This window comes from Ochotona curzoniae, unplaced genomic scaffold (assembly GCF_017591425.1).
Source record: "Ochotona curzoniae isolate NIBS_2020 unplaced genomic scaffold, NIBS_Ocur_1.0 scaffold_4763, whole genome shotgun sequence".
Classification (NCBI taxonomy): domain Eukaryota; kingdom Metazoa; phylum Chordata; class Mammalia; order Lagomorpha; family Ochotonidae; genus Ochotona; species Ochotona curzoniae.
The window spans coordinates 84411-109201 of NW_024467123.1; the positions used below are offsets into that span (position 1 = coordinate 84411).

At 46.3% G+C, this 24791-nt stretch overlaps 1 protein-coding gene across 1 annotated transcript; it reads left to right on the forward strand.

Moving 5' to 3' along the window:
• The first annotated feature begins 596 nt into the window (after positions 1-596).
• ZNF248 (zinc finger protein 248) lies at positions 597-23692 on the forward strand. The gene is made up of 5 exons (XM_040970400.1): positions 597-935; positions 1734-1773; positions 19417-19543; positions 20494-20589; positions 21836-23692. Exons 2-5 carry the CDS (start codon positions 1759-1761, stop codon positions 23332-23334), a joined length of 1737 nt encoding a protein of 578 aa, XP_040826334.1. The 5' UTR covers positions 597-935; positions 1734-1758; the 3' UTR covers positions 23335-23692.
• Positions 23693-24791: the final 1099 nt, after the last annotated feature.

A 24791-nucleotide genomic window follows, 5' to 3' on the forward strand; every position in this document is an offset into this window, starting at 1 on the left:
CCCTGTGGGACACCGCAGCCGGGCACCGCACCGCGGGCCCTGTGGGACACCGCAGCCGGGCACCGCACCGCGGGCCCTGTGGGACACCGCAGCCGGGCACCTCACTACCGGCCCGTGTGGGACACCGCAGCCCGGCACCGCACCGCGGGCCGTGCGGGACACCGCAGCGGGCACCGCACCGCGGGCCCTGTGGGACACCGCAGCCGGGCACCGCACTGCCCGCTCTGCGCATGTGCACCGCTCCTCCCGCAGCCGCTTCGGCCTTCCCCGGCCTCCGTCCCTCCTGGAGAGGAACCCGGGACTCGGGTCCTGGCGGCAGTGAGCCCCCTCACCGGCCTAGGGCGGAGATCCACGCGGGAGAGCCCGGCGTCCGCGGGGTCGGAGGGGCGGGAAAGCGCGGGCCCGGGGCGGGTGTCGGGGCGCGGGTGCCCGGCTCGCGGAGCCCCCACCAGTGCGGGCAGAGCCGTCCCGCGGTCGCGGGGGTGGGAGTGCGCGTGCGCGGCCCGGCGGGGCGGGGCGGGGCGACGGCCGGCTGTGCGTGGCGCCCGTGACGTGTGCCCAGCGTGCGCGCTCCAGGCGTTGTGACGTGTGTGTGGGGTTGCCGGGGTGAGACGCCGCGCTTGGTGCGCGGTGAATGGCGCGTTGGGACGGGGTCGGCGAGGCGGGGCTGCGCTCCCGGCACCCGGACCTGACGGGGATCAAGGCTCGCCGCCGCCTCCGCCGAGCTTGTCGGTCGTGGCTGTGAGGCGGGGGTCCCTGTTGCCCATCCCGGGGCGGAGCTTCGGCCTCTGTGGGGCTGCGTGAGCAGCCTGGCCGGACACGCCGCACCCCAGGGCACACGTCGCTGGCAACGTGTATGGTCATGACACACCATCCTGAAGCCGGCGAAGGCTGTGAGCGGACGGGAGGCCTGGAGCACGCTTAACAGGAGCGAGGTGAGCTGGAGCCCCGAGGGGTGGACGCCTGGCCGCGAAGGAGCTGGCGGGCCCGCGGGCCTAGCGGGCAAGCGTGCTGCTCCGGATCCCAGCCCCGGGGATCGCGGCCCAGCATCCAGTGGGCAGGCGAGCTGCTCCGGGTCCCAGCCCCGGGGATGGCTGTGCTGGACACCCGCGGCCCAGCATGCGGTGGGCAGGTGAGCTGCTCCAGGTCCCAGCCCCAGGGACGGCTGGGCACGTACCCAGGGCCCAGCAGCGAGCGTGCTGCTCCAGGTCCCAGCCCCAGGGACAGGCTGGGCAGGCACTCCGGGCCGGCGGGTGCATCTCTGGGTGTTGCGTGTTGACCTTATTTTAAAGGTGGAAGAAGTAAGTGAATCTGAGGAGGTGGCCGGCTGATTAGTGCCAGAGCCAGAATTAGACGTCCTTAGGCCGGCCACTGCTAACCAGCTCACAGTTCATTAAAAAAGCTAGGCAATTGGGGACAGTTGTACCTTTAGTTTAGTGTACAGTTGCACTGAACTTTGCTTCCCGCCCTGAACACCCCTATTCGTTTTCCCTGAGGTTTCTTGGATTACCTGATCTCAGGGGAGCAGGAGTGTTGGAAGGTCAACAGATACCCTGAGGGTGACTGGCTGTTTGCCTTTGCATGTGAAAGGTCTCATGTCTGTATGCTCAGTCTGTGCACTAGCTGCACGTGGACATGCAGGGCTCCTCTGTGTGTAGCTGTGTAGGCAGGTGAATCCAGGGACCACGAGGCAGGCCAAGGCTCCTGACACACTTTCCTTCCTTCTCCCTTAGCTCTCATCTCCACTACGAGGAGAAAATGAACAGATCCCAGGTGAGTGTTTGGTTCCTGTATCCTCCCCCCAACACTTTGTTCAAAAATGGATCAGCATGAGGTTTGCCAAGGGTCTCTATTTTAAAAAGGATGAAGAGAAATAGGGACATCGAAGAAAATGCAGTTCCAGAGCAGCAGACAGTGCAGTGCATGCACTTGAATTTTAACTCAGCTCTCTAAGTTATCATGAGATCGTCTCTGATCTGCTTAATAAAACCCTGAAGTAAATGCCCATGTAAGGTTGCTTGGGAAGATTCCAGGGGAAAATGAATAAAGACGTAGGTTTATTTTGATACAGAAATTCTTCGAAATCCATGCAGTTTTTTTGAGCTTCCTCCAGACCCGTGGCATGTTGCGGTGAGGGTGTCTTCGTTGAGACAGCGCTGCGCAAGTCAACCTCAGGTTTGCTTAGCATAGACCACAGGACTGATGGATGCAGGAAGGAGCCTGGCAGGTTCCCCCAGAGCTGGTCGGGTCACACGCAGTTCTGGCTTTGTGTTCCCCACTTACATTCCAGCTTCATGAATGCAGCCTTGTCCCATCATTGCCACTCACCCGGATGTGTTCTCAGCAAGGCCGCCATAGTCAAGGCCAGCAGGTGTTTTTTCTCAGCCTGCCTGACCTTGCTGTAGCATCTGGTGTTGAGTGCCTGTGAATGGTGCCTTTGCTGGGACACCACACTTACGTTTTTGAACTTATGATATATCAGCAACATGTTTTAAAAAATGATTGATGCAGAAGGTGTACACAGCAATTGACACTCCCTTCCTCTCCTTCCCTGCCCCCTTCTTCTGATAGGGTGAGATTTACTTATCCTTCAAGCCACGGGTGGACAGTGCTTTTCCTGGCAGGGCCATTTGGATAATTATAATATCCTTTGCATAATCAACAGAAAAATTAACCTGCTGTATGTTTATTGCGTTTCTATTCCCACTTGTGCCTTGCCTTGGCAAGTCCAGACCAAGTGATTTTGTGGGCCTTCTACAGCTCGTGGCGTTCCCCTCCCCTACTGCAAACCAAGATTTTCACTGAGTGTGAAAGTTTCAAAATTCGTTATGCTGGGACAACCGGTGTCTGTTGGGAAAGTCTCAGGTAAACTAGAGTGTAGGCTCTTTACTGCATTCGGCCATTTGTTTTCCTAGTCTTCATTTTTTTTTTTCTTCCAGTGTTTCTCCAAGTGGTTTCTTCAAATGTATATGCATATTCTTATGTACCTCTCTTATTATTTGAGAGGGACTCCATTATCTTTAGGGCTTCTTGAATGTGCCTGTGCCTCTTGTTAACACACAGAGTCTCACTCAGAATTGAGGGCCTCAGGTCTGTTACTGAGTCTCATGAGCTCCCAGGAGCAGCCACTGTTGCTGCTCAGGGGGTCTACCCTTTGAGTGGCAAGCCCATGCAGATTTTTTTTTTTTTTAATTTTATTTTTAGTTAGCTGTGTCGGAGATTGCCCTTTAAATGTTAATATTGTGTACATAGTTAAGAGGGATGCACAGCACACACGTTGGTCTCCTGAAGGGTATGGAGAAAGGTGGGTGGGACATGTTTGAATTTTTCCTCCTATGTCTGAGGAGGGGAAGGGAACGAGGCAATTCCTAGCTGTCAAACTACATCAGGACTCGGTGACAGGGGCCAGTACTTTGATGACGTTTTAGAGGCCCTGATGGGGGGGGGAGGGAAGAGTGGTCATGTCATCCATGTGCACGTGGGCATGGTGTTCATTGCACAGGCGTTAGCAACTGAGGAAGCCCAGTTCCAACACATGCACTCCAAAGTCAGCCCACGTACACTGTGATTTTCCCTGTGGTCAGGTTTGAGTCCAGCCGCATAGCTGGGCAGTCCCACAAGAAACCTTGTCCGAGGTGACTTCAGATGTTACACTTGTGTGTGCCTGCTAGTGCAGGATCAGGTTCGGTTGTCATGGACACTGGTCAACGCACATACTGGTGGATGCAGCTGCCTGGTCCGTTCTGCCATCAGCCCCATCTCTCAAGCAAACTGATGAGCGCTGTGGCCTATCCCAGCCCAACTCACCACAGACCTGGTCTTCATGGACACCAGGAAGTGCTGCAGCCTAGTCAGGGTGACTCTCAATAACTTGCACCAGACCCGTCCCCAGCCCCGTTTTTATATGTGCCAGCATGTGCTGTGGCCTAACAGGGTCTGTCCTGCATCTCATCTGGCCTTTGTACACACCCATGGGTGCTGCTGCTAAGCTCAGCAGACCTGCCCCAGACCCAGGCCACACGTATGCGGACAGGTGCTGCTGCCTTGACCACCCTGGCTCTCATGCCCACCAGCAGGAGCAGAGTTCCCCCTACCAGGCCTGCTCCTAGCCTCTGATCTTACACCTTATAAGAGAAACTGCAGTCCGGCCTCATGTGATTTGCACCCAGTCCCAGTGCTTACTAGCCAGTGCCATGACCTAGCCAGGCTGCCCCATATCCATTCTGGCTTTTGGAAGTAACAGTGCATAAAGGAGTCCCTCAAGTTCTCCTACCAGGCCCACCTCCAGTCCCTGATCTTACTCATGCCAATGGGTGTGGCTGCCTAATCTGAGATGGCCTTCCCTCAGTCTCAACAATCCATAGCATTTGCTATAGCCTAGTTCAGCCCTGCCTGCCCCCCAATGTCAGTTCTCATAGGCAGAGCAATAACCTCACCAGTCCTGGCCCAGCCCCAGCTCTCATGTAAACTGGCAGGTGTTGCCATCCAGCCCGGCATGGCGTGTGCCCCATCCTGGCCCTCAGTCATGCTATTGTGTGCTGTAAACTGGCCCAGCTCAGGCCAACCCCCAACTCTGATTTCTTGCCGTCCAGTCTGACTCAGCCCATAATCACTCCCAGCTCTCTGCAAACTGGTAGGTGCTGCAGTCCCACAGAGATGAGCCCACAAGCTCCCTACAGAATCTGTCCCTGCCAGAGCTGGTTTCTCTCATGTTCTGATGGGTGCTGCAGCCCAGTCTGATGTGGCCCACTCCCTGCTCTAACATTTGTGGGCAGGTATTGAGGCCTAGTCCAGCCGGGCATGCCTCCCAGCTACTACTTTTGTGTGTGCAAACAGGAGACAGGTGATGCTATTTAGCCCAGCCTAGGTCTCCCACATAAGTGGGAGACTTGCCAGGCATGCCCTCTGGTTTGCCCCCTCTAAACCACTCCACCTCAGCTCCCTTGCCTACCTATGAATGCAGTGGTCTGGTCAGTGGAAGTCCAATATGTCCCCACACCCACTTCCCGGAGCAATTCCAGTCTTCCTGCCTGAGGCCTGGGATGGCATATCCCAGCCCGCATTCCCACTTTCCCCACCTATCTTTAAGATTTATTTATTTATTTTGGAAAGGCAGATTTATACAGAATAGGAAAGACAGAAAGATCTTCCTTCCAATGGGTCACTTCCCAAATAGCTACAATGGCCAGAGCTGAGCCGATCAGGAGCTTCTCTCAGGTCTCCCAAGGTTTTGGGCCATCCTCTCCTCCTTCCAGGCCACATAGAGGGAGCTGGGTGGGAAGTGGGGCAGCCAGAACATGAACTGACACCCACATGAGATCCCAGCACTTGCAAGGCAGAGGATTAGACAGTAGAGCCATTGTGCTGTCCCCGCACGCCCCCCACACCTTTAAAAAAATATATGGAATAGGTAATTATGCTAGCACTCTGGTGAAGTTAACACAAATTTGACACTGACTGGGCCCAACGTGCCCACCAGCTATCGGCTGCTTTTCTCAGCAGTCTTGAACAATTGCATATGAACAAGGCAACCTAAGCCATTGCCCGCAGCTGGGTTCAGAAATTCTAAAACAAACCACGTGTTGCTTCTAACTTCTTTGTCACAACCACAAGATAATTCAAGTGTAAATGTTCAGATATCTTAAACTACTTCCAACTGTTTGCTGTGACAAACCATTTTTTAAAGATCATCCTTCATGTAGATACTCAGGCACTGTCGGGGTTCATTTATGACATGGGTTCCTGGAATTGGGTCAGAGTTAGCTGGAGTGTATGGCAGTATCGTTTTGTATCCCTGTGGGTAATGTTTGTCTCTTCGCAGCTCCTCCCATTGAGTGAACCGTTGCCAATTACTTTTCTGGCATATCATTAGTCTTTTAATAATTATCCATGAAGTTTATCCCCCATGCTGAAATGTTTGGCTGTTTTGTCTGTTACAGATCTTTTATGCTTTGGGACCTGAAAGCCCTTACCACTTGATCATTATAAGGGATCCGCTCTGCTTATGTACCCTAGCATTTAATTGCTTTATCTTTAAATCTTCAGTCCATCTGAAACTTATCTTGGTATACAGAAACATACCATTCGAGTACGGTACTCAATCCATGTACCACCTGTCACTCTGTGTGCTGCTGCTGTAGGTTTTCTTCTCACTGCAGAATTGCATTAGTGTTATGGACTGAGACAACTGCTGTGCTTTCACACATGTGCTCTCCGAGCTGTTCATGCCCAAAGCACTTCACTATTTCTTGGTGGTGGTGATGGTCAACAGTTTTTGTTCAGAAGTGTTCTCTTCCGGTATTTCTTCATGCATTGCTCCACTGCCCAAAGAGCTGGGCAGTGACCAGGGCTGGGCCAGGCCGAAGCCAGGAGCTTCGTCTGGGTGTCTGCAATGGGCAGGGGGCCAAGCGCTTGGGTCCTCTCCTGCTGCCTTGCCAAGTGCATTCTCAGGGAGCTGGGTTGGAACTGGCTTCCAAATGGGATGTCTTCCGTTGCAGGCTGTGGTATGATGCTGGCTACATTTTGACGTTTTAACGTTATATTTGACATCATCTTGTTTTATTTGTCTCTTAAAATTTTTAATGCAGTAATTACAGTATTTAAATTTCATGGTAAAGATATGGATGTGTTTACAATACTATAGCATTCTGAAATGTTACAGCATTCTGAGTTTTCTTTCTTGATAGTGCCTTTTCAGTTTGAGGAACTCCCTTGTCTTTTAAGGTAGCTCTGGAGGTGATGAGTTCTCTTGGCCCCTGTTGGCCTGAAATCCTGAATCTCTGCCTCAGATCTGAAGGATGGCTTTGCTGGGTTAACATTCGTGGCACACAGTTTTCCTTCAATATTGTAAAATCCTCATCCCACCCTCTCTTGGCCAATAAGGGTTCCATTGACACCTCTACAGTCAGGCAGATTGGGACCCCCTATATGGTTTTTGCTTCTTTTCTCTTACAGTTTTGAGAAATCCTATCCTTAAACTTGTATAGCTTAACTCTATCTCCTGTTAGCTGATAACCTTTGACCTAGATAGTTCTCTGAGAGATTTTCTGTCATTATCTCTTCTTCTTCAAAATTTTTTTTTTTTTTAATTTGAAAAGTTGATTTACAGAGAGAAGGATAGCTAGATCTTCCATTTGCTGGTTTACTCCCCAAACTCCCACAATGGCCAGAGCTGAGCAGATCCAGAGCCAGAGGCCGGGAACATCGTTGGGTCTCCCAAGTGGGTGCAGGGTCCCAAAGACTTGGTTCATCCTCTGCTGCTTTCCCAGGCCATAAGCAGGGAGCTGAACTGGAAATGGAGCAGGCAGGACACCAGCTGGTGCCCGTATGGGATGCTGGCACGACAGGCGGGAGATTAGCCTGTGACAGCACTGCACCAGTCTTCCAGCCATTATCTCGTTGGATGTGTTTCCTCTCCTTTTGGGATGTCCGCTTTCTTCTTGAATCCCAGGAACTCAAATGTCTGTCCTTTGCACACTGCTATGTCTGTGGGACCGCAGTGACCTCTGGAGCACCTTACGGTACTGCTCTCTTAGTTCTGGCATGTCTGGTCAGCTCCACTCTGCTGGGAATGTCGTAACACTCACTGAAGCTTTGATTTACAGAACAATCTTCTCATACCCGTCTCTTCCTGTATTCACTTCACTGAAATTACCTGTGTTTTTGAGCTGTAAAGGAAGAAAACTGTTTTCTTCAACCCCATGGGTTCTTATTTTGCACGGACTCCTATCTGTAACAAGATAAAAACAAGTTAGGTTTATTTGTACATGCATTTCATATATGAGAAGTACATAGTGTTGAAAGAAAGGGCTCTGAATTCCAGGGAGAAACGTGACACAGACAAAGGAATTGGTCTGTGAGTCTAAGGGGACAGCAGGTTCTGGAAAGGCTGGTAAGTGGGAGCGAAGGCTGTCAGTAAAGCATGTTGGAGTACATTCCTCTGCTGCCATCCTGGCGTGCTAGAGATTGGAGTCTTCAGTGAGGATCCCCTTGGTCCTCGCCGGTGGCAGGGAGAGCATCTCCCTCTGCAGAGCAAGCCCTGCTGTTAGGAACCTAGAAACCTGTGTGTCTGCTTCACCTCAGTCACCTCAAGCTCGGCAAGTTGTCCTCTCTTGGGATGAAACAGTTCTCATATCCCATGTGAGTGTTTTTTAATATTAGTGCTTTCTAATTGGAATTTAAAGCGTTGTTGAGTTCCAAGCATTCTTTGTGTATTTTAGATAGCAATCTGTCTTGGTTTGACTTGGGGATTGTATTTTCTCCCTATCTTCGTATTTTTAGCGAGTTTCACATAGCAGAACCTTGTCATTTTGATCATATTTAAGTTGCTCGTATTCCTTGTTATGAATGCTTTTTTGGGTAAAGATTTGCTTATTTTTACTCTACTTTTACTTGAAAGGGTTAGAGAGAGGAAGAGAGATCTTCCATCTGCTGATTCACTCCCCAAATGGTTGCAATGGTCGAAGCTGGGCCAGTCCGCAGCTCCTATATAAGGAGCTTTTTCTGTGTCTGCCACATAGGTGCAGGGTCCCAAAGACTTCAGCCGTCTGTCACTGCTTCCCCAGGTCATAGGGAGGCGGATCAGAAGTGGAGCAGCTGGGACTAGAACCAGCACCCATACGGGATGCTGATGCTGTAGGCAGAGAGTAAGCTTGCTGCGCTAATGCACCAACCCCAACTTTTATTACCAACTGTAAGAACTTTCGCCCAGTTCTATGCCCCAAAGATTTTCCCCCTATTTTGACTAAATATTTTTAGATATCTTTGGAATTAGAAAGAAAAATGTTTCTCAGTAATTTTACTTCTTTTTCCCCAAGATTTATTTCTTTTTATTGGAAAGTCAACTACGGAGAGAGAAGGAAACAGAAAGATCTTCCGTTTGCTGATTCACTCCCCAAGTGGCCACATCGGCCAGAGCTGAGCCCATCTGAAACCAGGAGCCAGGAGCCTCTTCTGGGTCTCCCACGTGGGTGCAGGGTCTCAAGGCTTTGGGCCATCTCTACTGCCTTCCCAGGCCACAAGCAGGGAGCTGGATGGGAAGCAGAGTGGCCAGGATATGAACCCATGCTCATATGGGATCCTGGCGTACACCAGGCAAGGACTTTAGCCACTACGCTAACACGCTGGACCTAAAATTTTACTTCTTTAAAGGCTTTTTATTTTGGAAAATTGCAAACTTATACAAAAGTAAAAAAAATGTACTGACCTTCACACACACATTTGTAGTCTTAACTCATAGTTGTACCATTCCTGCTGAGGGGATTTTGAGTGATAAACAAGGTCTTCTCAACTTTTAATATGAAAGCTAAAACATCAGAAAATACACATCTTGGTCATTCTTATCTAGACTCAGCAACTGTAAACATTTACATCTTTTTTTTAATTAAAGATTTACTTATTTTTATTGGAAAGTCAGATATACAGAGAGGAGGAGAGACAGAGAGGAAGATCTTCCATCTGATGATTCACTCCCCAACTGATGGCAGCGGCCAGTGCTGTGCCGATCCGAAGCCAGGATCCAGGAGCTTCTTCCAGGTCTCCCACACAGGTGCAGGGTCCCAAGGCTTTGGGCCATCCTCGACTGCTTTCCCAAGCCACAAGCAGGGAGCTGGATGGGAAGCGGAGCAGCCGGGATTAGAACCGGCGCCCATATGGGATCCCAGCACATTCAAGACTAGGACTTTAGCTGCTAGGCCATCTTGTCAGGCCCAACATTTACACCTTGTTTGAATTCCTCTCTGCATATGTTGTATGGTTTTTTGTTTTTTTGGTCAGAAGTGTATTTGAAAACCTATTATACACATTATGTTACTGTCCCAGAATGAATTTCTGCAAATAAAGACATTTGTTTACTTAGCCATTATTATGCTAAGAAAATTAGTGTTAATTCTTATCATGTAATCTGTGCTATACTTTAATTTTGCTAAAATGAGACAGTATTTTAGAATAAGAAATAACTAAATAACTAAATTGGGGGAGGTTGTGATGATGAACTACATCTTGAGCGTATCTCTCCATATATGTGGTAATCTTTTTTTAATATCTCAGTCCTCATCATTTACTTTGCAGGAAAGTTGAAAACACAAAAACCAGCAGTCAGCCCTTCATCTACACTAACTAGTTAGTCTAAGCACCAAATATTAGTTCTTTTGCTTATATACCTTAGTGCTCCTCTTTGCAAGTTGGTCTGAAAATAAGTTGCGTTAGGCCTGGCACAATAGCTCAACTGGCCAATCCTCTCCCTCCAAGCACTGTCATCCTATACGGGTACCAGTTCATGTCCTGGTTGCTCCACTCCCCATCTAACTCCCTGCTTGTGGCCTGGAAAAGCAATGGAGGATGGCCTGAAGCCTTGGGACCCTGCACCCATGTGGGAGATCCAGAAGGAGCTCCTAGTTCCTGGCTTCAGATAGGCTCAGCTCCCGCGGTTGTGGCCACTTGATGAGTGAACCAGCAGATGGAAGATCTTTTTCTGTCTCTTCTCTCTGTGGATGTGCCTTTCCAGTGAAAATAAATCTTTCAAAGAGAAAGAGAAGTTGTGTAAGCATCATGATACTTCAGCTTGTTTTTCCTAAGAACAAGGCCATTTCTTTGTATTAGGGTGACAGTGTTATTAAGTGTGCACCAAACTGTTTACGACAACTTTGGCTCCTCCATGTTCTTTAGCATTTATTGATGGTACCTGTCTGAATCAGCAATTGTACTGATAGCTACAAAAAAATATTATTTCATGTTCCTTCTGCCTTTTCTTTTAGCTAACTGGCTTCTTAAAAGGCCATTTCCACTCAAATACAAACGTTACCCATGTACACATAAGGTGACATCAGTCTTTTCTTTGGAAAAAGGAAGTTTTATTTGAAATGCAGAGAGACAGGGAGAGGCTCCTAGTGGCTGGATTACTTCCCTGGAAACTGTACTGTTGGTCTGGGCCAGGCTAGCCTGACATGAGAAATTGGGAACTCAGTGCCGGCCAACCTTGGGGTGGGAGGGACCTGACACCTTCTGCCCACTGGAGTGTGCATTAGCAAGAAGTTGAAATCAGGAGCACAGCCAAGACCTGTATCCAGCTGGTAAACTACAGGTAACTCCAAGCACTCCAACATCTGCGATGCAGGAATCCTTGGTAGCTGCCTAACCTCTGCACCAATGTAGGCCCCAGCACTGGTGAGGAGGAGACCTTTGGGTTGCCCAGAATGAAGGGTGGAAGACATGCCTCCTCTGTGTCATCCCCATCCTAGGCAAGGGTGAATTTATGGCTTGGCTTAGGAAATGGGAATGTTCGGAAGAGGCCTGTGCCATTTAGTTCTGTCAAGCGTTCGCGCTGCAGTACACTGGACCACCTCTTGTATCTTTGCTGTATTTGCTGTTATCAGCAGCAGGGTGTTTTAGTATCCTGAGTTACGGAGAGGAATTTGGGAGAGATTCCTAACTTACCATTATACATTGTTCCTGTTTATTTCCTGCATTTAGCACCTCTGTACCCCAAGTGTGTTGTCTGTCAGAACAGAGGTAAACAGACTTACCTTGTTCCTCCCAACGCCAGGCAGGCCATTGGTTTCCAGTAGGTTGTTCTTGCAGGGCCTGCTACTCAGACTGCTGAGTGCTGGGCATTTTTGCAAACTGCTTGACGATGCTGGGCCCAGACCCCTTATTTGATAGAATGTCTTTGTCGTATGGGTACTACTTCTAGTCCCAGCTACTCTTCTCCCCCTCTGGCTCCCTGGCTGATGCACCTGGGAAAGCAGTGGAAGATGGCCTAAGTCTTCAGACTCCTGCATCCACATAGAAGATGTGCATGGAGGCCTGGGCTTCTAGGCAGATCTGCCATTGCAGCCATCTGGGGAAGGAGCCAGCAGATAGAAGCTCTGTTCTTCGTGTGTTTCTCTCTCTAATTATGCCTTTCAGATAGTCATCGGATGTCAAACAGGACCATCGCTCCTTAATCACTAATTAAATTTCTCCAGTTGTGGCATTTAAAAATTAAAAGTTGAAAATCTATACCTTTATTTTTAAGATTGATTGATTTGGAAGACAAAGAATAAGAGAGATCTTCTGTGAGCTGGTTCCCTCCTCAAATGGCCTCTGTGACGAGAGCTAGGCCAGGCTGTAGCCGCCTGCTCTCCCACACAGTGGCAGAGGATAAACACTTGAGATATTCCACGCTGCTCTCCCTGGCACATCAGCAGGGAGCCAGTTCAGAAGCACAACAGCCACAAGGAGAACCAGCGCTTCCTCTTAGTCATGGTTCAGCAGGTGGTGTTTTCTTTTTCAAAACATTTATTTGAATCTGTATTCAAATATGACAAAATATCTTTCAAGGGGCTGGTGTTGTGGTCTAAAGGGTTAAGCCACTGCCTGTGCAGCATCACACATGGGTGCCAATTTATTGCTCTGCTTGCGCCACTTCTTATCCACTTCCCTGCTAATCCTAGGAAAGCAGCAGAAGCTGGCCCAAGTGCTTGGGTCCTTGCACTCATGTGAGACCAGATGGACTTCAACCTGGCCCAGCCTTTCAAATAAATAAATAATCCTCTTTTTTTTAAAAAATAATTTCTTCACATCTTTCTCTACTTGCAGTTTGATTACTGAAGGTTTCATTTGTAGTGTTGCTGTGCTGTTTAGTCTGTTTCTGTGCTCCCTGTGTTTCCTGTGAATATTTGGACCTGGAGGTTTAATCAGGACTGGGTATCAGGTTTTGTTTTAAGCATTGATCACAGGTCTTGCTTTGTCGTCAGGAGCCACATAAGATCCGACTGATCTTTCGTAATGTTTTGAAAACCATTGTTGGTTGCTGTCTAGATTCACTAACTCATTGAGGGTTGAAAAATGATGGCTTTCTCACTCCTCTTCTTTGCTGCAGTGCTTGTACTAAGAAGTGTTGTCAGCTACAGTAGCTGACACATTTCCCACAGTTCGTCTCTTCAGTTTCTACTGAATGAGGCAGTGTCTGCAGACGGTAATGGAAAATTACAGAGATAAACTTGATGCATGTTGAACTGGATGCTGTTCTGAGTAGCATGGTTAAATCCACACTGAATGTGGGACCCACCCTGTGGCGTCTGCAGGATATAATGTGCACATAACTTTTATTACAGTCTATTATATACTATGTTATCATTGTTCTACTCTGTTGTTAGAATATTATTAACCTCTTAACTGTGCTTAATTTATAAATAATGCTTTATCATAGGTATGCATGGGAGAAAACAGCATATGTAGGATTTGTTGCTGTCAGGGCTGGAATGGAATGGATCCTCTAAGGATCAGGGGAGCCTGCTTTTATTTTGTTACCATAATTGGAGTTAGTAAAAGGGAAAAAAGTATACATGCTTGATTCTTTAACTTAACATAGTTTTCAAATGAATTGGTCCCTTGACATTCCCTAACATTGGACAGTGTTTTGTTGATATCATGATGCACTCAAGGCCATTATATTATTTTATACATATTAATTTGTTATAGTAATTTTCTTTACTGATGTTTTAAGTTTCCCATTTAGGACAGGTTGATACCTGTTAAATAGACTTGTAAATTCATGATGTGAAAACTAGTTGTCTGATATAGGTTGATGTTGCAACCTCATGATGTACATTTCCCATCCATATAGAATTCTCTTTTCAGTAAAAAATATTTGCGGTCCATAGTCTGGGTGTTGTGCCTGAGAGCAGCTTTCTGATAACTGTAGCATTGTGATATTGTGAACCAAATGTTTTCATTGCTTTCCCCTAATCCCTTCCTCATGAAGGGCCAAATATGGGAATCTCCAGAGTGACGAGTTGGCTTGAGGTCTGCACATAGCTTCAGGATGGAGATTGGCATGTCTGGAGGGTTGGGGCTTTGGGCTGTACCTCTAAGCCTCTGTGGAGGGGAAGAGGGACGGAAGGCTTTGTTGATCACCAGCAGGCAGTAAGCTAATCCTTCATGCCCATGCAGTGATGCCTCCATGAAGACCATAAAGGATACTATTCAGAGAGCTTCCAGTACCTGATGGTGATGCCCAGGAGAGGGCACAAGCTCTGGGCTCCTCCCCACTTGCTTTACCCAGTGCATCTCTTCTTAAGCCGGAAAAAAGATGTTCATATGTCTCCTTCTAAAGTGTCTATGATCACTGATAGACATGGCTAAGTGTCTACCTGAATTGTACAGGCCACTCTGGCAAACTGATCGGACCCAAAGAGGGAATCTTGGGATCCTTCCTTCCCACTTACAGCCAATTGGTTAGAAGGACAGGTCGTAACCTGGGATTTGGGTTGACATCCATAGTGTGGGGTAGGAAAAACGTCTCAGCTTTCCCCTCTCTTTATCAAATTCACATACAGAGACATATATAAATCAGAAGTGTATGGTCAACAACTGCCTGTAAGCTGAATACAGGTACATGATTAGTACCAGGGAGAAGAGCTGCATGCTGTCAGGAATCCAGACACCTCAAGTGTGCCCTTCCATTCACTTTTCTGAAGACAGTGTTGGCTGGTGTTGAGCTTTATCAACATGAATGGTTCTATAAGAATATACTTTTTTGGGGCCCGACACGGTGGCGCAAGTGGTTAAAGTCCTCGCCTTGCACGCCCGGGATCCCATATGGGCGCCGGTTCTAATCCCAGCAGCCCCGCTTCCCTTCCAGCTCCCTGCCTGTGGCCCGGGAAAGCAGTCGAGGACTGCCCAAAGCTTTGGGACCCTGCACCCGCGTGGGAGACCTGGGAGAAGCCTCCTGGCTTCGGATCGGCATAGCATCGGCTGTTGTGCTCACTTGGGGAGTGAATCATTGGACGGAAGATCTTCCCTCTCTGTCTCTCCTCTCTGTATATCCGCCTTTCCAATAAGAAAATAATAAAAATAAATCTTTAAAAAAAAGAAAAAGAATATACTTTTTCATCTGGCTCCTGTTGGTGTTAGGCTTGTTAGATTAATATGAGCTCCATCTGTATTATTTTATGTAATTGTAAATCAGTCATTCTCATCTTTGAATATTCTGTGGAATGATTATCAAGGCTGTTTTCAGTGTATGGATACTTTCAATTTGGAATTTTTACAGTTTTAGGATTTATGCACTACTTCTAGGAATGTACACAAGGGTTTTTGCTCACACATAGGTGGGTGTTCAGCTTTGACAGTTACAATTAAGAATTCCAAAATGACTGTACTGTTTACTTTGCCAAAAGCAGTGCATGAATATTCTGTTGGGTCTGTTGTGATATTCTTTTGTGGTTATCCTAGAAGCAATTTTCCCTTACTACAATAACGTATAACGTATGAGAGATTCTTTCCACTACCTGGAACTTAAACCTTTAAAGGTGTTTGCTCCACTTTATCCTGCTTAGCTTTGGGGTCTTGGTGTTGTCATGAGTTGTAATTCTACATAGTCTTTCTAGATTATTCAGTCCATCCTACCTTTTTCTAGCTTGGGTCATTTTTCTACCTGAAAAATCTCTTTTGTGTTTATTACAGTGCATACCTATTGGTAGTAATTGTCTAAAACTTCCTGAATAGTTTTATTCTTCTATTTTTGCTAAACATAGGGCCTATTTTTCAGTCTATTTTTTCCGATTATTTTAAAATAGTCATTTTTAAAAAGATTTATTTACAGTAATAAAAGAGTAGATTTATAAAAGAGAAGAGACAGAAAGATCTTCCATCCAATGATTCACTCCTCAAATGGCCACCATGGCTGGAGCTGAGTCAATCTGAAGCCAGGAGCCAGCAGCTTCTTCTGGGTCTTTCACATGGGTGCAGGGTCCCAAAGCTTTAGGCTGTCCTCTGTTGCTTTCCCAGGCCACAGGCAGGGAGTTAGATGGGAAGTGGAACAGCCAGGACCCAAACTGGCCTCTATCTGAGATCCTAGCATGTGCAAGCAAGGATTTAGCCACTGAGCCACCACATTGGGCAGTCATTTATTTTTGTCCATGTTTGTACTGAGTGGGTAGCAGACTTTTTTTCTTAAAAGATTTATTTGTTTGTTTTTATTGGAAAGGCGGATATACAGAGAGGAGAGACAGGAAGATCTTCCATTCGAAGATTCACTCCCCAAGTGAGCCCAACAGCCGATGCTATGCCAATCTGAAGCCAGGAGCCTCTTCCAGGTCTCCCACGCGGGTGCAGGGTCCCAAAGCTTTGGGCCGTCCTCGACTGCTTTCCCGGGCCACAGGCAGGGAGCTGGATGGGAAGCAGGGCTGCCGGGATTAGAACTGGCGCCCTTATGGGATCCCGGGTGTGCAAGGCGAGAACCTTAACCACTGCACTGCGCCGGGCCCCAGACTTTTTTTTTAAGATTCACTTATTGTTATTGAAATGGCAGAGTTACAAAGAGAGGAAAGTCAAGATATATATTCCATCCACTGCTTCACTCCACAAATGGTCACAACAGCCAGAGCTGAGCCAATCTGGAGCTGCTCCTGGGTCTCCCACCTGAGTGCAGGGATCCAAGGCCTTACGCCATCTTCCACTGTTTTCCCAGGCTATACCCAGGGAGTGTGATTGGAAGTGGAGCATCTGCAGCTCAAACCAATGCCGTTACAGGATGTGAGTGTCACAGGCAGAGTCCTAGCTCACTGCACTCAAGACCCCATGTAGCAGTCCTTTTTTAAAGACTGATATATTATTTGGAAGGCACAGTGACTGCTGTTCAGTGATCAGACACCCACCATATCCTGGAATGGACCAGCCAGCACCAGAAGCCAGGAATTCTGTGTGGCTGTCCCACGTGGGTGGCATGGGCACAAGTATTTGAGCCATCATCTACCGCCTCTCAAGTGCGTCTGCAGGAAGCTGGATAGAAATGGAGGCAAGACTTCAGCCAGGCTCTCCAGCACCCATAGGAAAGTTAGATGTCCCAAACCGTGGCTTTATCTGGTTTGCCACTGCACCCATACTGGCAGCCTCTTTTGTCTAGCTACTTAAAATTTATTTTTTGTTAACTAATAACTGTATTCTTATTTGAGAGTCACTGAACTATGTGAAGGTGACTTTTTTCTTAAATCTATTCTGCTAATTTCTGCTTGAGAAAAATACTTTGAGTAGCTAGTGTTGGAACACAGTGTGGTGCTGGCGTCTCACATCAGAGTGCTGGTCTGTGTTCTGGCTACTCTCCTTCCAGTCCATCTGTCTGCCAGTGCACTTGGGAAGGCAGCAGATGGCAGCCCGAGTGTTTGTGCCTGGAGATCTTGGTAGAGTTCCTGGCTCCTGGTTTCTGCCTGGATCAGCTAGATGTGTCATTTGGAGAATGAAGCACTGGATGGAAGACCGTTCTCTCCTGAATTCCTTTACAGGCTCGGTGTCACAGCGCAGTTGGATTGTTACTGCCTGCCCCATTGACATCCCATATGAGCACCAGTTAAAATCCTAGCTGCTCCACTACTGATCCAGTTCGCTATTAGTGTAACTAGGAAAGCAGCAGAGGACAGTAGGTGTTTGGGCTCCTGCACATGGGTGGGAGACCAGGATGGAGTTGCAAGCTGCTGGCTTTGACCTGACCATGTGGGGAGTAAATCAGCCGATTCTCTGTCTCTGTCTTTCCCTCTCTCTGTGTAACTAAATAACTCTATCTTAAAAATTAATTTAGGAGGGCCCAGCAGAGTGGCCTAGTGGCTAAAGTCCTCGCCTTGAATGCACCGGGATCCCATATGGGCACCAGTCCTAATCACAGCAGCTCCACTTCCCATCCAACTCCCTGCTTGTGGCCTGGGAAAGCAGTCGAGGATGGCCCAAAGCCTTGGGACCCTGAACCCCTGGGGGAGACCTCGAGGAAGTTCCTGGATCCTGGCTTCAGATCGGCATAGCATCGGCCGTTGCGCTCATTTGGGGAGTGAATCATCAGATGGAAGATCTTCCTCTCTGTCTCTCCTCCTCTCTGTATATCTAATTTTCCAATAAATAAATAAATCTTTTTAAAAAAATTAATTTAGGAAAAAAAAAATAGGGTTTAAAAAAAAACCCAAAGCCACAAAATGCTAGATATGTATTTACAAACCCATACCTCACCACACATACAGTTAATTTATTAAAGCTCTTTCTTTCTTTTCTTTTTTTTTTTTAAAGATTTATTTATTTATTGTAAAGTTAGATACACAGAGAAGAGGAGAGACAGAGAGGAAGATCTTCCCTCCGATGATTCACTCCCCAAGTGACCACCACGACCGATGCTATGCCGATCTGAAGCCAGGATCCAGGGACTTCTTCCAGGTCTCCCACACAGGTGCAGGATCCTAAGGCTTTGGACCGTCCTGGACTGCTTTCCCAGGCCACAAGCAGGGAGCTGGATGGGAAGTGGAGCTTCCGGGATTAGAACCGGCGACCATATGGGATCCTGGTGCGTCCAAGGCCAGGACTTTTAGCTGCTAGGCCACGCCGCCAGGCCCAAGCTCTTTATTTCTTAAAACAACTTTAATCATTTCACCCATTAAACATTTCCTGTAGGATAGGACTATTGATGTAACGACACTCTATCTCACTTGCACCAAAATTCCAGCCTCCCAGAAGGAATACATGCATTCATTTGTGTTGTGTATAGGACTCACTGGGGCTCAGGAACAACTGGTTTCGGGGAACGATACAGGGAAAGCCCTGCTGAAACCCAGGATTCCCGATGCTATTCAAGGGTGATTCAAACTACGTCTTATCGTCTCGGGCCTGTTTAATAAGCACAGCTTGCATGCAACACACCTATTAAATTTCTCCCACATTCTCATGCATTTTGTTCGTGTTTTCTTCTATTCATTGAGTATACTAATCACAATTCATTTCAAAGTTCTTGTTAATTCCTGTATTTGATTCACCAGTGGGCTGCTTTTACTAGTTTTGTCCTCATTCCTGTCTTCTCACATATCATGGATGATTTTTTACTGGATGCTAAACATCCTGTGACAAAAGGCTTGGCAGGGGTTCCCAGATGAGCTATTCAAACAGAGAAAGATGCTTTTCTTCAGCCGTCAGCTGGGCTGCAGGACAGTCAGCTTCATCAGTCAGTCTTGGGCTAAGCTTGGTCAAAATGTGCACCTTTGTAATTTTAATCCCCCTTTTCTTTAACAACAAAGTTTTATTTTCTCATGAAAATTAGCTCGGTAATTTAAAAGATAACATGAAGGAACTTTCCTTCCGTAACGCCAATATGCTTTCATTACTACTTCCCCGAGTGTCTGCTTTATTCACCGTTACTATCTCCTTAATAGAGCTTGGCGTCTTAACAACAGGAAGTCCGGTTGTTTTTGTCAATATTATTTGCAGCTACAAGGACAATTCCAGGTCCTTAGTAGAAACTTAGTTTGTACAAGATATTTTATGTTATTCTACAGAGTCTAGCAAAAAAAGGAAATAGCCTAAATGATGTTATTTGACAACTCTGAAGAGCTTAGTTCTCTTAACATCTTTCCTCCAGCGTGAAGTTCTGAGCACTTGATTTAGCAAAGGACTGTACTCTTACAGGAACAAGTGTCGTTCAAGGATGTGTGCGTGGACTTCAGCCAGGAAGAATGGTATCTGCTGGCCCCTGCTCAGAGGGTACTCTACAGAGATGTGATCCTGGAAAACTACAACAACCTTGTCTCCATAGGTAATGGTGCGCTTCTCCCCGTGCTTACCTAAAGCATGTGTTTCTTAGTTACTGGAACATAGGAGTGTCCTCTTATTTTCTGTTGATAGAGCTTGAGATTCAAGGCACTGAGATTCTTCTTGCTTACCATTGAGAGTGTGTTCTCGGGCCAGTGCTGTGGTATGGGGGGCTAAGCTATAACCTGGACCGCTGGCATCGTCTGTTGGCTGTGGTTCAGGTCCTGGCTGCCCCGCTTCCAATCCAGCTTCCTGCTAATGTTCTTAGGGAGGCAGCAGAGGATGGACCAAGGGATTGGGCCCCTGCACCTGTGTTGGGAAATCCAGAGGGAGCTCCTGACTCTGGCCTGGCCTGGCCTGGCCCAGCCCGGTCCAGCTGGGCCATGTGGGGTGTGAACCAATGGATGGAAGGCCCCTCTCTGCCTCTCTCTTCCTGGATGTCTTCCTCCCTTTCACTTTCTGTAACTCTGCCATTAAAATGAAGTTTTAAAAAAAATCTGTTGTTGGGCCCAGCGCGGTAGCCTAGTGGCTAAAGTCCTCTCATTGAAAGTGCTGGGATCCCATATGGGTGTCAGTTCTAATTCTGGCAGCCCTGCTTCCTATCAGCTCCCTGCTTGTAGCTTGGGAAAGCAGTCGAGGACGGCCCAAAGCCTTGGGACCCTGCACCCATGTGGGAGATTCGGAAGAGGTTCTGGGCTCCTGGCTTCAGATTGGCTCAGTTCTGGCCATTGTGATTACTTGGGGGTGAATCATCAGACAGAAGATCATCCTCTCTGTACATCTGACCTTCCAATAAAAACAAACAAATAAATAAATCTTCAAAAAAATGTATTGACCCCAATGGTGACTGGTTTTTGGAGCAGCTCTTGAAATGATACCTTCCTTTCCCTTCATTTATTCAGCACCTGAACCCAAGCTATGTAGCCCCAGTTCTGTGTTATTTTCTCTTAACAGGGTATTGCATTAATAAACCAGAAGTGATCTTCAAGATCGAGCAAGGAGAAGAGCCCTGGATGCTAGAGAAGGGCTTCCCAGGTCCCAGCCACCCAGGTGAGTTAGTGAGTTCACAGCATAAGAAAGGCAAAGGGAATAACAACATACTGGTTTACGGTTTGCTTACCTCCAGAATATTTTTAGAAGTTTCTATATTTAACTCCAAAATTTTGGAAATGACACATTTTCTCACAGCCTCAGACACATCTCCATATGTTAGTCCTACTCATAAATGCTTTTCTTTTGTGTGTGTGTATGACACTTTAGAGTTCATTTAGACCTAGTTAGCTTCATTGTAGATACTTTTTGTTGGTTAGTTTTTCTGTCTAAAATTGAAGTGTAGCAAGAGCGTTTAGGGTAAAAGATATCTGAAGGTCTCTGCCATCTAGAGAAGCAAGAGCCAAGAGCCTCAAAGAAAGCAGAAACCCAGCATGAGTTGAGATATTGAAGGAGAACCTGGCTGCAAAAGCGGATTTCAAAGCCTAGGTGTCAACAGAGGTGTGCAGTTCCACCACAGTAGTCAGGCTGGGAAACACTGAGTGTGTAAGCCGTGTCTCCCCGGCAGTAGTGAGGCCGTGAGAAGCCGAGTGTGTGTGTGTCATGGTCTGCCTCTGCCAGTCCTGAGGAGAACCCTGCGCTGTTCCTGAGCAACTCTCAGAAAACCCCTTTCTTCTGTTTATCATGTCCTAAGTTTACTTGGTCTCTTTGTTTTTTTCTAGAGTCTTTAAAAAGAATTATTCCTTGTCGATAAAGACAAAACCAATCCTGGGCTTTCAGGCTACTTTTGAACTTTAAAAAATTTTTTTTATTTCCCGAAGTTGATGTTTCTATGTAGAACTGAAGAAAACTCTTTCCCCTGGTGAGCCTCGCACCCCAGTGATGTATGCGCACTGTTCTGTTTCCATCCGCTGTCATTCATCCTTAAACAAGAAATGCTTATTTCCCAGGCTTCACTGTTGCTTTATTCAGTGCTCACTGTCTATGCGAGGCTATCCCTGGACTCTATGAGGTACCCTATTTCCGAATCAATTATTTCCATTTCCTGTGCTTTGAAACCTTATTTTGTCTTTTCTGTATAGTTTTGAAGATTATATATTTCACACGCAAAAATACCTTTGCTGTTTTTTCCTCCTGGTTTTCACTGCAGCAAGTTTGTGTTTCTCTCAGAACAAAAGGGTAAAGGAAATACATTCTTGGATTAGGTTTATGCCAGCAAACTAAAACTAAATAGTTTGTGTGAAAGTGCATTTCTGTCAGAAATGTATTAAGAGACATCAGATGTGGTTATTTTTCTTGTTTCCAGAAAGGAAATGGAAAGCTGATGACCCAAAAGAAAGCAACCAAGAAAATCAAAATGAACACTTTTGGCAGCTCGTATTTACCACCAACAAAGCCGGAAGTGTGGAAAGTGGTGTGAGAGTACGGAGAACTTCCAGTCTGGGCACAGACCTTGTTTCTTCCAGAAATTTTCCCTGTAAAATCTGTGACTCATGTGAAGTGAGCTTGAAAAATATTTCAGGCTTACTTGGCGGTAAAAAGAACTATTCCCGAAAGAAGCCCAATGAATTTAATGTATGTGAGAAGTTACTCCTTGATATTAAGCATGAGAAAATTGCTGCTGGAGGAAAATCTTGTAAATACTTACAAAAAAGAAACGTCCTAAGTCATCGCCATGCTCTCGCTCAGCCAGTCCTGGACCCGCCTTTTCAGTATGGTGAAAACGGACAAGGCTTCCATGAGGAGGCAGCCTTTGTGACAAGTCAGAGATCTCAGCTGGGGGAGACAGCCTGTAAGTACAGTGAATGTGGCAGAACCTTCACAGGTGATTTAAAACTCAGTGGGTCACAGAGAACCCACTTGGAAATGGAGCCAGACGAATGCAGCGTGTGTGGGAAGTCCTACGTGGATTTAAGATTTGGACATCAGAGGGCTCCCACAGCGCACAGTCCCTACGACTATAATGAGTATGATGAAATCTTCTGTGATGATTCAACTTTTATTATCCCCCAGGGAGCCTACTCAAGAAAGATTTCTCAAGAATACAAAGTGAGTGACAAAACTTGGGAAAAATCACCCCTCTTTAAACATCAGATAGCACCTATGAAGCAAAAGGCCTACGACTACAAAGAAAATGGGAATAATTTCAGGAAAAAGTCACATATTAGCCACCTTCGAAGAGGCCACTCGGGAGAAAAAACCTTTGAATGTGGTGACTGTGGGAAGACCTTCTGGGAGAAGTCCAACCTCACCCAGCATCAGAGAACTCACACCGGGGAGAAGCCCTATGAATGTCACGAATGCGGGAAAGCCTTTTGCCAGAAACCACACCTGACCAACCATCAGCGAACCCATACAGGAGAGAAACCCTACGAATGTAAGCAATGTGGGAAAACGTTCTGTGTGAAGTCAAACCTCACGGAGCATCAAAGAACACACACAGGGGAGAAACCCTATGAGTGTAATGCATGCGGGAAGTCCTTCTGCCACAGGTCTGCCCTAACTGTCCATCAAAGGACTCACACTGGGGAGAAACCCTTTATCTGTAGTGAATGTGGGAAATCCTTCTGTGTGAAGTCAAATCTCATTGTACATCAAAGAACCCACACGGGGGAGAAGCCATATAAGTGTAATGAGTGTGGGAAGACCTTCTGTGAAAAATCAGCTCTCACCAAACACCAGAGGACTCACACAGGGGAGAAGCCCTATGAGTGCACTGCATGCGGCAAGACCTTCAGCCAGCGATCGGTGCTCACAAAACATCAGAGAATTCACACCAGAGTGAAAGCTCTTTCAGCATCCTGAACGTGCGACACCTTCATACAGTCTGTCACGTGTAGTTTTTACAAATGAGAGAAAACCAAAGATTGTCACAAGTTACTAGAAAATGACACCTTGTTGGAATATACGAGAGTGTTCCAGAATTAACGCTTGTCATTAATGCGTGCTGAGGAGAAATCTGTTCATTTAAGCTATGTAGTTTAAAAAAAACAAAAACACTTTTATCTGGAATTTATGTTATTTGGTGTTACATTCCAGATGATACCAAAATTGTATCATACACACAGTGGGCAATATTTATTCATATCCATGTTCTCAGTGGAATCCGAAGTTTAAAAAAATTGAATGACAACAGCATGAAGTATACATGTGGAAAGACTTTATGTGAGGAAAAAATATGAACCCTAGTTGAGTGCTGACTATGGTATTTATTAATATTTTCCATGTTAGATAACACCAGTATCTTTCTAGCTTGATATGTGTGTGTATGTATGTGTGTATATGAGTATGTATATATGCATATTATATGTAAATATTATTTGTACTGACATAATTAAACATAGTGAGTGATGTGCTAGCATGATCTAACACTAACATAAAAGTGCTGCTGATAAATTTTCACGATTTTCGTGAGCCAGTTAAACAGTCATTATTCAAAATTATATAGACTTATAACTAAGTTATATTTAAAACAAAGGTAATGAGAATTCAACAGTCATCAATCACTTCCCAAGTATTTGACTGTAGGTCACTATTACTATCTGTTGTTTATTACCAAATCTGTATTGTCAAAATAGTATAACTATTATGCTGTAGCATTTCTCTTCCTCATTTCATTAGTCAGTGCCAATTCACTGGTGGCTTGGCCTTAATGGGAATATTTACACCATGGAAATTGGCAAACATGACATACTATGGGTTTTATTTTCTTAGTGAACCCGTTGTCAAAACTTGCCAACACACCTCTCTCTGTGCACGTGAAAATATATTTGGCAGCCTTAAAGTACAGCATACATGCCCCATTTTCTATTTCCTGACATGGCTATGGCCATTATTACTTAACTGCCTCTTTAGCAAAGCCAAAACAATGTTTTTGGGAGGTTTTTAACTACCTCTGAATCAGTCCTGTTCTCTGGCGCATCAGACTTGGTAACTTGGCCAGTACTTTTAAAGTGAAATGACATTTCACAGCTGTCACCTGCCTTTTCTGTTGCCTGGCAAAGATGAATGAATATGGCCATAACTACCAAACTATTCTCGATAGAGAAGTCAAATATATTTTTCCAAGGTCTTTAAGCTACCTCTAGGTCAGCCAATAATGTAATCGCTACTAATGAGATTGGCGTTGACATAAATTGTGCAGAGTTAAGCATCAGTGATAAGCAGTGATACTCATTGCACTCTACAAATAAAGAGTCGTGTGTGGAATGAAATGTCCATTTTGTATTTGTGATATTTCACTGTAGTTAGTGTCTTTGTAA